Genomic DNA, 14,312 nt, shown 5'->3' with positions numbered 1-14,312 from the left:
TTGGCAGTTTAACCATAAGAGGGTTGCAGGCAGATCTTGTGCGACCTGTAGGAATATTTGGGGGACAGAGCCCAGAGAGAGCTGGGGGGGGGGGGGCAAGGCCAGAGAGGAGTCGGTAGAAGACGGAAAGACCACCAACCTGCCTGTGGTGAGTGAGTGAAAGGCCCTTGGAGTTAGCTTCATCACGGGAGATTCCAATGATTCTGAACGCTTTGGTTTCAACAGCGTGAAGACGACCTAGGTGTGAGGCAGGAGCACCAGACCAGAGGGGAGAGCAGTATTCCATAGAGCTGTGGATGAAAGCCTTGTATGTGGTGAGGAGCTCAGGTGTGCCAAGGAAGGACTTCGCACGACGGAGGATGCCCAGTCGGCGACTGGCTTTGGAGGCCAGATTTGAAATGTGGTTTTCCCAGGAAAGATCATGGCAAATAGTGAGACCCAAAAGCTTGAGTGACAGAACTTCTTGGAGAGGATTATTCAGAAAGTGGATGGGAGGGTTTTCCAGTCGGTCTTTTCGGAGAGACATCGTAAGAGTGTGAGATTTATCAGGATTGAAAGACATGTTCCATTTGTTTGCCCAGTCTGTGATTTTGTCCAGGTCTGCAGAGAGTGAGGAGGCTGCAGACTGCCAATCTGAGGGATGAGGAATGGAGCGACAGAGAGTAGAGTCGTCAGCAAAGAGATAGAGAGGATTTTCAAGAGAGTCAGAGAGATCATTGATGAAGACCAGAAAAAGCACAGGGCCGAGAACACTACCTTGGGGAACTCCAGCCTGAACAGGAAGAGGAGATGAGAGAAACCCATTCAGGGCCACACGTTGACTATGACCAGAGAGGAAGTCCGCCAGCCATGCATGGAGATTTCCATGGATACCAAAGGAGGAGGGTTTGGTGAGCAGAGCGGGGTGCCAGACCGTATCGAAGGCACGTGAAATGTCAAGGGAGACAGCTCTAATTTCCTGTTTGGCGTTGAGGACCTCCATCCATTGTTGAGAAAGCAGAAGCAGCATGTCCAGAGTAGAGTGACCAGGTCTGAAACCAAATTGATGATCAGAGATCAAGCCATTGGAGAAGAGGAAAGATTTAATATCTGAAGCAATGATGGATTCCATGACTTTGCTGATAATTGGGAGAAGGCTGATTGGACTGTAGTTGCTAGGATCTGTTTTTGCACCTTTTTTGTGCAAAGCGGTGATGTTGGCTGATTTCCAAGCAGATGGCAGATGACCTTGAGCAAAAGAGAGGGTGAAGAGAACAGAAAGAGGGAGTGAAAGAGCGGAAGAACATGATTTTAGGACCCGTGGGCTGATGCCGTCAGGACCAGTTGCAGAATCAGAGTCGAGGGTTGACAGAAACTTTTCCACCTTGTCAGGAGGAAAGGACACAGAGTCCAGGAGCAGCTGGGTATGACTGGGTACGGTGGGTGCAGAGAGGGATGGGTTTGGGACACAATATTTAGAGGCAAACACAGAGTTGAGGCATTCAGCTTTTTCACGTGCAGAGTCAGCCGTTAAGCCGTTTGAGGTGAGGGAGGGGATGGAGGGGGAACAAACACCAGAAACAGATTTGACCAGACGCCACCAGGATTTGGAAGAGGGAGACAGATAAGAGAGTTCGGTCTTGAGAACGGTGAGATATAATTTCCTGGCTCTCCTGAGGGTGGACACACACTTGTTTCGGTCTTTGTGAAAGGAAATGAGATTTCCTTCCGTTGGATTTGCTTTCCAGGAGACGAAAGCAAGTTGTTTCAGGGCAACACCCTCACCACAAGAATCCATGTACCATGGACGTGAGGAAGGGTATGACAACTGAAGACGAGATGGGATAAATCTGTGCATGAGAGAGAGCAATTTACTTTGAAAGAATTCCCAGGATGATTTGATGTCAGAGGCGGTAGAGATGGGAGACCAGTCCAGATGATTGATGGCTGCTTGAAGACCTCGCCAGTTGGCCTGAGTGAAATGCCAGACTCGTCAACGCTGAGGAGGCTCTCTGAGAATGGTCAGAGAGATGTCCACTTTGACAAGCACATGATCAGATGAGCCGATTGGAGCAGAAGAAGAGCAGCAGACATTTTCAGGGAAGTTAGTCACAACCAAATCCAGAAGAGAAGAAGCTCCGTTGACTGAGATCCGGGTCGGGAAATTGACAGATTGTGTCAGTCCCAGTGAGTCGCAGAAGTCCTTTGCTGAAGAGCCATGGCTGGTGAGAGAGGAACCCACACCCAGCCAACTGGCATGGTGACAATTGAAATCACCACATATGAGGAAGAGAGAGTTGGGATGGGTAGATAGAAGTTGGTCAATATTATCAGACAGCGAGATGTAGATGGAGTCATCACTGTTTGGTGGACGGTACAACACACATATGAACAAAAGGTGGGAGCGAAGGGGAAGCCGTAGCCAAAGGTATTCCTGGGGGTGAGGTGGAGAGAGGGCAGTGGAGGGCGAGTGAGGAAGAGAGTTTTTTATAAAGATAGCAACCCCACCTCCAGGACGAGGCTCAGGTCTATCATACCGGAGGAGGGAGTAACCTGGGAGAGATACCAAGGCATCAGAGACATCATGAAGGAGGAAAGTTTCTGTTAAGCAGATCACATCTGGTTTGTCAGAAGCAACCTGAATGGAGAGATCAGTCAAGTTTGAGCGAAGGCCCCGGATGTTTGAGGTCCATACCGTTAATGAAGAGGAAGGGGGAGCATCGGGTACAGAACAGGGGGGGAGGGGTAGGGTAAGATGTGGAAGAGGAGGAAGAGGTAGGGAGAGCTGTTGAAGGTGTGTCAGAGATTTCAGAGATTTCAGAATAGCTTGGAGAAAGGGAAGAATGGGGCGGACAAAAGGTTTGATGGAGATTGGGTGAGGCACAGTGAGGTGTTATTTGAGGAGGGGGAAGAGCGAGGCAGAAGGTTGAGGGAGATGAAGGTGAAAGTTGGAAGGGGGAAGAAGCAGGGAGGATGCTTTGAGGAGGAGGGGTGGGAGGGGTGTCTAGGAGGGGAGGAGCGAGGGAGAGTCTTGGAGGGGAGGGGTGTGGGGGGAGTTTAGGAGGGAGGGGAGGGAAGGGGCAAGGGGGAGATTTGAAAGGGATGGGTGATGGGGAGGATTTGGAGGGGAGGGGTGATGGGGAAGTTTTGGAGGGGACGGGGGATGGGGAAGTTTTGGAGAGGAGGGGTGAGATTGGATTTTGAAAAGTGTACGATTAATGGGAAACGAACAAGAGCTGTTGAAGGTGTGTCAGAGATTTCAGAATAGCTTGGAGAAAGGGAAGAATGGGGCAGACAAAAGGTTTGATGGTGATTGGATGAGGCACAGTGAGGTGTTATTTGAGGAGGGGGAAGAGAGAGGCAGAAGGTTGGGGGAGATGAAGGTGAAAGTTGGAAGGGGGAAGAAGCGGGGAGGACGCTTTGAGGAGGATGGGTGAGAGGGAAGTTTAGGAGGGGAGGAGCGAGTGAGAGTCTCAGGGGGGAGGGGTGTGGGGGGAGTTTAGGAGGGAAGGGGAAAGGGGGGAGATTTGAAAGGGATGGGTGATGGGGAAGATTTGGAGGGGAGGGGCAGGGGGGAAGATTTGAAAGAGATGGGTCATGGGGAAGATTTGGAGGGGAGGGGCAAGGGGGAATATTTGAAAGAGATGGGTGATGGGGAAGATTTGGAGGGGAGGGGCAAGGGGGTAGATTTGGAGGGGAGGGGTGTTGGGGAAGTTTTGGAGGGAAGGGGTGATGGGGAAGATTTGGAGAGGAGGGGTGAGATTGGATTTTGAAAAGTGTACGATTAATGGGAAACGAACATTTATTGCAAAATGAGTTTCTTGAGACCTTCGAGTCAAAAATACGTTTGAGGATGCTGAAGGAGGGGTGGAGTGCAGGAGAGTTTCGGGAATGTAGAAAAAAGGAACTGTAAGAAAAAAGGAACTGTAAGAAAAAAGGAACTGCAGAAGTTTCCTGTTTGGTTCGATTAAAAAAAAGAATTTCACTGGCACACTGACCGACTGAAGCAATATTCCTTTACCACGAGTGTGCATGCACGATCAGGACGAGATTCCGTACAATTTGCCAAATCTTCACATTTCCGGTATGGTTTCTTCCCAACCTCACATTTCTTCTTTTGACAAACTTGTTTCTTTCTGTCCCTTTGATTAAAATCCATTCTAAAAAACATTTTGTTTACAAAGCAGGGTCAAGGGGAGAAAGGCTGTAAAATGTAATTGACGTCACACAAAAAATATGTTTCTGTTAAGATATTGTCTTGAAATTGAAATTATGTGCCAGAATAAACAAGAAATGATCCCAGAGAGTAAAGCAATATAAGAAGCAATTTATTATTATATAAAGTAACAGGGCTGGCAGGATAGCCCAGAGGTGCGAATATTCGCCTCTAAGCTGTCTAACCTTGGTTCGAATCCCGATCCAGCCATAAACAGTGATCCTGGTGATTCATCAATGTGGGTGCCGTCCCTCGGATGGACGTTAAACTAAGTGTTCCGTCTGCCGATACTAGTTGGTGGACGTTAAAGATCCCACGGTGTCTTTCGTGAAGAGTAGGCGAGCTATCGCAAGTACGCTGAACAAATTCCAAATTCCTGTTCTAACTTCTGCTGTTAAGGCAATGGCAAACCACCTGGTGTAATCCTTGCACAAGATAGTGCTTTGGCATCACCGATGCTCTGTAACAAAGTATGGTACGTACATCAGAAAGAGACTCGGAATCGGAATAATAATAATAATAATAATCGGAATCGGAATCGGATTTATAATAATCACAATCGGAATCAGAATAATAATAAACACAATCGGAATCAGAATCAATCTAAATTGGAATCGGAATCGGAATCAGAATATAATAATCACAATCACAATCGGAATCGGATTAATAATAATAATCACAATCGGAATCAGAATCAATCTAAATTGGAATCAGAATCGGAATATAATAATAATAATCGGAATCGGAATCGGAATAATAATAATAATCACAATCGTAATCAGAATCAATCTAAATTGGAATCGGAATCGGAATATAATAATAATCGGAATCGGATTCAGAATATAATAATCAGAATCACAATCGGAATAATAATAATAATTGGAATCGGAATCATAATCAGAATTGGAATAATAATAATAATCGGAATCGGAATCGGAATCGGATTAATAATAATAATCGGAATCATAATCTAAATCAGAATCATAATCAGAATCGGAATAATAATAATAATAATAATAATAATAATCGGAATCAGAATCAATCTAAATTGGAATCGGAATCAGAATAATAATAATCAGAATCGGAATCGGAATCTGTATAATAATAATAATAATAATCGGAATCGGAACCGGACTAATAATCAGAATCGGAATAATAATCACAATCGTAATCAGAATCAATCTAAATTGGAATCGGAATCGGAATATAATAATAATCGGAATCGGAATCAGAATATAATAATCAGAATCACAATCGGAATAATAATAATAATCACAATCGTAATCAGAATCAATCTAAATTGGAATCGGAATCGGAATATAATAATAATCGGAATCGGAATCAGAATATAATAATCAGAATCACAATCGGAATAATAATAATAATTGGAATCGGAATCATAATCAGAATTGGAATAATAATAATAATCGGAATCGGAATAATAATAATAATCGGAATCATAATCTAAATCAGAATCATAATCAGAATCGGAATAATAATAATAATAATAACAATCGGAATCAGAATCAATCTAAATTGGAATCGGAATCAGAATAATAATAATCAGAATCGGAATCTGAATAATAATAATAATAATAATCGGAATCGGAACCGGACTAATAATCAGAATCGGAATAATAATCGGAATCAGAATCGGAATCTGAATAGTAATAATAATAATAATCGGAATCGGAACCGGACTAATAATCAAAATCAGAATAAAATAGTGGGACGTGCGGCGCTTCTCACCGAAAGAAGGCCTTGATGCCTCGTGGAATGCAGTCACACAGCAGAACTGGGACTATCGTTGGCAGAGAGTGCCCTCACGCTGTCAGTCCACCTCTAACTGAGTTTCTCTGCACAACTCTTATTCCCCTCTACTCAACACACCACAACAGTATAATATGTTCACAATACTTAGAACATTGTGCTACTCTTAGGCATAGGTGAGCATCGTTAATCAAAAAAGTAACTTCGTTACCCGTTTCTCCGTTACTCAAAAAAGTAACTTCGTTATCCGTTACTCCGTTACAAAAAGTAACGGAAGTTACCGTTACTCTGTTACTCCGCTACTTTTATTAAATAAAGTCAAAGAAACGCCGGAAAGCGTATTTTTTTATTATACAAAGGGAAGAAATAAAAAAAGCGCTTAAAAAGGTCAAAAACAGAGCTTATCGGTGACGACGTTCACTCCTTGACGTCCTGCTCTAACTGGTTTGTGAAAGACTTGGGCCAAAACCTTTCCATGGAGGAACCCAAAAGAAGGATGACAATAATATTGGGGTCATTAAAGTAGTAGTAGTAGTTGTTATAGTAGTAGTCGTAGTAGTAGTAGTTGTTGTTGGTTTTTGTTGGTTTTGTTGTTGCTGTTTGTTTTGTTGATTTTGTTTGTTTTTGTTGGTTTTTGGTTTGGTTTGGTTTTCTTTTGTTTTTGTTTGTTTTATGAATGCTCACTAAAAGTAGCAGAGCACCTTGTGACTTTTACACATTCAACATTATATTCCTGTCAGAATTCATTAATTTCCTTTCTTATGCAGTGTCCCCTGTAGGTCAGATCAATAATTTGTAATTTGTTCAATGTGCTGGCGATAGCTTGCCTACTCTTTGTGAAGGACACTGTATGATTCATGTCTACCAAGTAACAGATGTAACAGCTTCACGTAACAGATGGGACGCCTAGTTTAACGTCCATCCGAGGTTCCACACACACATTGATGCCTCTTCCTGCCTGTTAGACACCAGGATGACAGTTTGTAGCTGGTTTGGGATTCCAACCCAGGCTAGACAGCCCGAAGGCGAGACTTAAAATGTCTATCCGGTAGTAGTGCTTGCAATATGTGCAGTTCCATCATTATTCAATGTAATTAGCGTCCCAGTTTAATTCGTTCATAACTACAGCCGATTATTTTTCTGTCCCATAAATTCTTGAGTTCTGTAAAATAAATTTGCACAAGACTCACGACTTGATGAATCTGACACGTGACAGGTTGTCTTCAAGATAGATTGCACAATAGAGGCCGAAAATAATAAATCAAAATTTATAATGAAGGAATCCAATTCCTACAAACTAGAAAGCATCTGAAAATGCAAAGCCTGTTCGCCACCGTTTGTATTCGTCTTTGCATTCTTCTTCCATATGCTCAAAATAATGAAAACAGTTAAAAAAAACAAACAAACTGAAAATTGATGATTTTATGCAGCCTTGACCTTTGAACTTTAGATCTTAAAAACAAACAATCAGCTTCTAGCTTTTGATTGGTGAACTAATTCAGCGACCCAATTTGCAAATTCTGTATATTTCAGGTCAATCGGGTGAAAATTGGTGATTTTGGCATGCTGTAGGTGGCGGTTGCCCTGTAATTAAAGCATAAATGTATCCATTGAATTAAGTGTGACTTGCGCACTCACCGAAAGAAGGCCTTGATGCACAGTAGCGCACAGTTTGAGCGCACAGTAGTTAATTTAAGTACAAAGAAACGTTAAAAAAGAAGTACACTAAATATAATCTTTTTTACGTTATTTACCTTGAGGAACATGAGACGCTCCAAGCTGGCATCGGAGAGGGTGGCTCTCTTTGCCCTGATGACGTCCTTGCCCATGGAGAAGAGGCGCTCCACGGAGGCGCTGGAAGGGACGGCCGTGTTGTATTTGGCGAAGACGCGCATCAGGACTGGCTCCTTGCGGAAGGCCATGTCCATCAGCTTGTCATCCTTCAAGACAAGTTAAGTTGGACGATAGAGAAACGATGCTGCTGCTGCTAAGAAGTAAGAACAATGCAGAACTGAAGTTCTGAACACGGAACGGAAATGGAGGTCAGCTATCGCCGCAGCTCGGCTTCATTTGTATCGGCGCACGCTATTAGTTGTTGGATATTCAAGCTGCCAAAAAGTAGCGAACTAACGGAGTATCGGAGCAAAAAGTAGCGGAGTAGCGGACCAAAAATTCACTTCCGTTACTTGGTCCGTTACAGTAAAAAAAAAGTTACGGGTCCGTTACTCCGTTACTCAAAAAAGTAACTTCGTTAGTAACGGAGTAACGGACCGGTGCCCACCTATGCTCTTTACTCTTAGGGCATTATTTCAACTCGGTCTTTTCTGGTATTTCCGGAAGACAATAAATTGATTGGAGAATGCACATGATGAATAAAAAATATAGATAAACTGGAAAACAGCAGAAAAGGTTATTATTATTATTATTTTTTTTAAGGCAAAAATATAAGTAAATAAACAACGGGTTAGGATATAATTATTTTTTTTCTTCTTCCAAGTCTTTGCAATATTGATAATAATAGGAACTTGTCATGTAATTTCACCTTGAATCTCGTTTTGCACGTTTTCTTTTTTTTTGTGTATTTTTACAACGAAATATTTTAATTTTTCTCATTTCAATGAAAGTCAAATGTCCGGAATACTTTTTATTCTCACGCTCATCATCCCAACTCCATTTTGTCCAAATTATATCTTCATTTCAGCACTGAAGAAGCACAAACTTCGAGGAGACACATCGGTGATGACATATCGAGGACATGGTGTTCTCCACACGCTAATTCGGTGTCGATTTAGCCCAAGCTGCAGTACTGGGCAACGCTACATCTACACTGGCTGCTCTACCGGCCGTGTCATCAGTAAGAAACGAATGGAGATTTGATTGCGTAATCTAAGAGAAGAATCTTAATATTACATGAACTGAAAGCCATGTGGAAGGTTGTACTTTAATTACGGAAATGGCAGGGACATTGTGAAAGCATATTTAAGACGACTTGAGATTCAAACTGTAACTTTTGGGTAGCAAAACAAACTTGATAGAGCTTATAATCCAGCTTTTCCTCCCCCCACGACAAACACACACACACACACACACACACACACACACACACACACACACACACACACACACACACACACACACACACACACACACACACTTTTAATCAATCTAGTTTTTTGTTTTTTTGGTATTTCATTGTGCTGCAGTTTATGACTTGCTCTCCGGACGAATAGTGCATCAGCTGCACGGACATTCAGCATGTGTACGGGACGTGCATTGGCACCCATATGAGCCCATCATCACAACTTCCTCGGTATGACGATGAACACTCGTGTCCAAGACAATAAATTGCATGACTTCCATATTTTTGCTTCTCTCCAAATTTGCTCTACATTTTATCATATTATTACTTTCAATAACTCACCAGTAATGTGTGTAGCCAGATGCGTAGCCACTTACGTAGCCAACGTATAATTGGGTGTCATCTTTTATTATGTACTAGGGCATGCCCGTACGTGGGTGCAATGCCCGTACGTGGGTACGTGGGTACGTGGGTGCGAGTACGGTGACAATCCCCCCCCTCTATTTACATGAAATGGTTTGGTCCATGAAATGGTTTGGTCCATTCGCAAAGCCAAAGCGAACGGCTTGCGAGTACGGTGACAATCCCCCCCTCTATTTACATGAAATGGTTTGGTCCAAAGCGAACGGCTTGCGAGTACGGTGACAATCCCCCCCCTCTATTTACATGAAATGGTTTGGTCCAAAGCGAACGGCTTGCGGAGTTTGGTAAAGAAATCGCCATAGCTCGGTAACTACTTCTCCGATTAATATGAAACCTTGAAAAGGCACATCTTCGGGTCCCCAGCAATATACCTGGCAAGTTTCAAGTATATCGGACCCGTGGTTGTCGAGAAACAGCGGTCACAGACAAACACACACACACACACACACACACACACAGAGATTACTGGAATTATAGATAGATGAAAAAAGAGTTCCCACCTCACACCCATACCCTTTCTGTTTCCATTCCCATGTTTGTGATTTATTTTTGATATATAAAGTCTAGGCTCCTGGAAAAGTGATAAAACAGAACAGAACAGCGAAAACAGACTGGGAAACAGGAGAACACACCAACAGCAGTGTAGATAAGCACAACAGAGGGACATTGGAGGAAAATGGGCAAACGGAAGAACAAGACAAAGGAGAAGAGTTTAGGAAAAACACAGGTGGTTAATAAGCTTAATACAAGCTCATGCACAACAAATAAGGAGCCGATAGAACAGGAAGGGAAAATGGAACATAAGGAGTAATGGAATGAATAAATGGAAAGGTGAGTGGAGATAGGTGAGAGAAAACACCTGTAAAGGAAGGGGAGATGTGTTGAGCTTAAAACAGATCATTAGTACGAATGGAGGATGATGACCTGACGAGGTAAACAGCCTTCTTGAAACTGAAAGGAACAGTGAGATTGAACAGACAGAGTTTGTTCCACAGGTGGGGAGAAACGTTTGGAGCATTGCAAATAATTATGGAAACGTAATATGCTTACATGAGTCATAAATGTGTACTTATTACTAGGTGGTAAAAGTATTATTGGTACAAATGATTATTGCAAAAAATGGAAATAATTATGATATGGCAGTAGTATTTGGTACATGAACCCTTTGCTTTACACAAAATATCGCACCTCGTTATCATTCTGCCATCTAGTCTTATTCTCTATAATAATACACTTGTCAATCCATCTGTCCCTCCAACACATATCCTGAGATGACAGAATCTCACAAGATTGTGAATTAAATGTTGTTTCGTCATTTATTTTTAATATTGTGTGTGTGTATAGGCAACCAGACAAGCTAGCGTAATGGGTGGTGTGCGCGCTCTGAGTCTATGAGGTCGGTGGTTCAAACCCTGGCCGAGTCGTATCAAGGACTTTTAAAATGGTACGTGCTGCTTCCTTGCTTGACGCTTAGCATTTGAAAGGATAGAGTACAGACAAAACAATGCAATGAAGGCAACGGCAAACCATCCAGTATAACTCTTGCCAAGAAACTGCTTCGGCAATACCAACGCTCTGTAACAGTTTTTGGTATATAAAGTCTTGCCTCCTCGAGCGAGAACACATTATAAAACAGGGGAACACACCAACTTGGCTTTGTGTTCAAGACAATATATATACACATATATATATATATACATATGTGTGTATATATATATATATATATATATATATATATATATATACATATATATATAATATAATATATATATGTATGTATGTATGTATGTATATATATATGTATATATGTATATACAAAAATATGAAAATGTAAAAACGTTACACGAATACATTCGTGGGGCCTCCGAGGCCCAATGGCTGCATAGGTGTAGGATTTTTGACAGTTGTGGACATATACATTCTAAATAATGATTAGTGAATCATATTTTTTGAGCAAATACTCCTCCATAATCCTCAAATTTTTAGAGGGAAAAAAGTTGAAAAACCAATAACAAAAAAAAATTGCAAAAAAAAAGAAAAAAGATTCATTACTTGTATGGGATTTTCCAACTAATAGGATCAATGATTCACATTTTCTGAGCAAATACACATCTATGAGCATCGACTTGGATTGAAAAGGGATATGAAAGAAAAAAAAACTATAAAAAAAAAAAACATTACACAAATACATCCGTTGGGCCTCCGAGGCGTTTATGTCGGATTTTTGACGCCTGCATTTAAGAGTTAAAAAAGCACAAATGCTTGAAAGAAACGTGTTAACTTAAAAAAAATTCTTCAATGAATATTGCGTTGAATGGATAAGTATCCTGAGAAAAGAATCCAAGCAAAATATGAATGTTGTCATGTATGATTCATACACTTTACAGGCAATTGGGATTTTAAATCTGGGACAACAAAACATATGCAATCCAAATATGATTCGTATATACATTTCCATTGTTTGTAACGTATATGTACACATATCCAGAGGTGCAACTATACATTTTATAAAGGGAAGGGAGGAGCACATGTTGTCTATGAAGAAGAAGAGTATGGGTCAAAACGTTAAAAAGTTGGTCATTTTTGTGGGTGAAAAATGGGGCTTTACTTTAACCCCTCTTTAGGTGATCATGCTTTTTGTTAAGATTGGCATTGAGCCTGTTTCTGTCATGGTTCTTGTGTTGAAAAGAAGAAGAAGAAGACGTTCTTTTCATCTTTTGCTTTCAAATGTGCTGAAGTTATTAAGCACACATATAAGATTTGGAGCGGGCGAGCTTTGCGTGTCATGAGCAGGAGAACTTTGCGTGTCACCTTTAGGTGACCTGGATAATGTTTACCATGCAATCTCAACAAGGTCACCCAAGGCCAGGCCACAGCACTAACCATTCACACACATTATTTTATCCATTAAATTCGAGGAAGGAGACTGTGGAAGACGAGACTGTCTCTACCCTACACTTAGGCAATTCAAAACATTTTCTCATCTCTAAAATCATGAAGCTGCCCTCTTCCAGGTTTTTTTCTTTCGGAGGGCAATAATCCTTGGTAAATCTGAACTTCTTATAACATACAAGGCCTTCATCCTCAACTCAATGGGTACAGCTCCCCTCTCCCCTTTAGGCTGACACTCTGACGTCATGCCTTACACATATTCGAGCCATGGAGACCAAGGCCCTCAAAATCATTGGAATCTTCCACGATTAACCTGTGTTTGGGTCTGCTACTGCCACTTCACAGACAGTCCAGTGGCCTGTCTTCAACGCCCTCCTTTCTGGTCTTGCATCCTCTGCCCTTTCCATCCCCTGTACCCCGCAGACTTCTGCAAGGCACACACAGTTTGCAAGTAACCGACTTACAAAATCCAGACTCACTGTGAATACCCTCTATGTACATTCTCATTCTTCCCTCCAGGGATTCAAGATGGCTTCCTTCCACGCTCTTTCATGTTTTGTGCGATTTTATTTTTCATCTTGAGTTTTCTCTTCTTCTTGCTCTATTTCAGCTTGTATCAATCTTGTTCATCCCCTGTGTCCTCCTCCCCTTCCCCTTGCATTAATTCTTCCCCTCTACCTATTGTTCTGCTTCTTGTCCCTCTACCTTGTTGTTGGTGTGTTTCACTGCTTTCTGTTGCTTAGTTATTACCCTCGCCTGAGGAGATGGTATTGCATTTGAGTCCATTTGTTTGTCTGTTTGTCTGTTTGTCCGCACAGAATAAATATGATTTTCTCTGCAACCGTTGGTCGGATTGACAGGAAATTTTCACCATAGGTGCAACCCCACCTGCAGAATTTTTGAATGATAATTATGACGTCATAGGTCACTTGTTACGGGCGCCATCTTGGAAAACACAAAAAACTTTGCACCTCTATATCTCCGAAAGTGCTGAATATAAAAAATTGAGACATGGCTCATTGTAAAGAACTCTCCATGCGGAATAAAATATGTTAATGATGTCATAGGTACCTCCATTATGACGTCATAATTCGACAAGTACAAAACTTCATCCTATCAAGATGAAATTTCTTGAGCGTCATCTAAGGATAAATTGGTGGAGAAAAAATAATAATGACGTCATCAGTCACGTGGTTCGGCCGCCATCGGTCACGTGTTTGGCCGCCATATTTGTTTTAACACAAAAGCCTTAAAAAACACTAAAAACACGTCCTGGCAAGGGTTGGCAACCTCTGATTGCTCTTTCTAGTTATGTTATGTTATGTGTTCTAGCTGTTCCACGATTCTCTACTTTTTTCACAAAAAGGCATACGCCATAAGGCCTTTTGAAACTCATTCAGCTGCAGTTGTCACAACAAAAGGGAAATTCAGAACCGTGAGCAAATGAGAAGCAACAACAGTGGAGAAGAAAATCGGAGAGAGGTAAACTCAGTATTGGAACCGAGTCTACTTGGTAAATAATAGCCGGCAAAGCCGGTGTTGTCAATGAACACGTACGTATTATGTTGAAAACCTGATTATGCCTTGGCTCGAGAATTCCGAAGCGCAGTGGAGGCCGCCATCTTGCGGATGCGGAAGTATGCATAACAAATTAAAAACGTTCATTAGGAGTTTCTTTCACCCGTCATTGTTTTATTCACAATCTTATGCACCTCCAATGTATTATTAAAATACTTTAAGACCAACTTCGGCCCGCACGGGCCTGGTTATCTTCAACGAAACGTGTCACCAAACCCCGGACCCAATGAGAGTCGAGCATTTGCAAAAATATTTCTAAAATGAAATCACTCAATGGTGGCCGCCATCGACCGGATGCGGAAGTTTGCATAAAACAATTGCGAAAGAGTTAAATAGGAGTTTGTTTCACCCGTCGTTCTTTGATTCACAATCTAA

At 41.8% G+C, this 14,312-nt stretch overlaps 2 protein-coding genes across 2 annotated transcripts in view; both read left to right on the top strand.

Moving 5' to 3' along the window:
• Positions 1 to 3,974: 3,974 nt before the first annotated feature.
• LOC137436505 (cadherin-13) overlaps positions 3,975 to 14,312 on the top strand; it is a 677,612-nt gene continuing 667,274 nt past the window's right edge. The window contains exon 1 of the mRNA XM_068130356.2: positions 3,975 to 4,063. The gene's annotated coding sequence lies outside the window, so the exon portion shown is untranslated. The remainder of the gene's footprint in view (positions 4,064 to 14,312) is intronic.
• LOC137436100 (DDB1- and CUL4-associated factor 11-like) overlaps positions 8,579 to 14,312 on the top strand; it is a 193,879-nt gene continuing 188,145 nt past the window's right edge. Inside the window, exons 1-2 of the mRNA XM_078786499.1 lie at positions 8,579 to 8,819; positions 9,169 to 9,275. Of these exons, the coding sequence (XP_078642625.1) occupies positions 8,594 to 8,819; positions 9,169 to 9,275 (333 nt within the window). The 5' untranslated portion in view covers positions 8,579 to 8,593. The remainder of the gene's footprint in view (positions 8,820 to 9,168; positions 9,276 to 14,312) is intronic.

This window comes from Myxine glutinosa, chromosome 11, assembly GCF_964187855.1.
Source record: "Myxine glutinosa chromosome 11, kmMyxGlut1.1, whole genome shotgun sequence".
In the NCBI taxonomy this organism is placed as follows: Eukaryota; Metazoa; Chordata; class Myxini; order Myxiniformes; family Myxinidae; genus Myxine; species Myxine glutinosa.
This window is presented reverse-complemented; position numbering and strand designations above follow the sequence as displayed.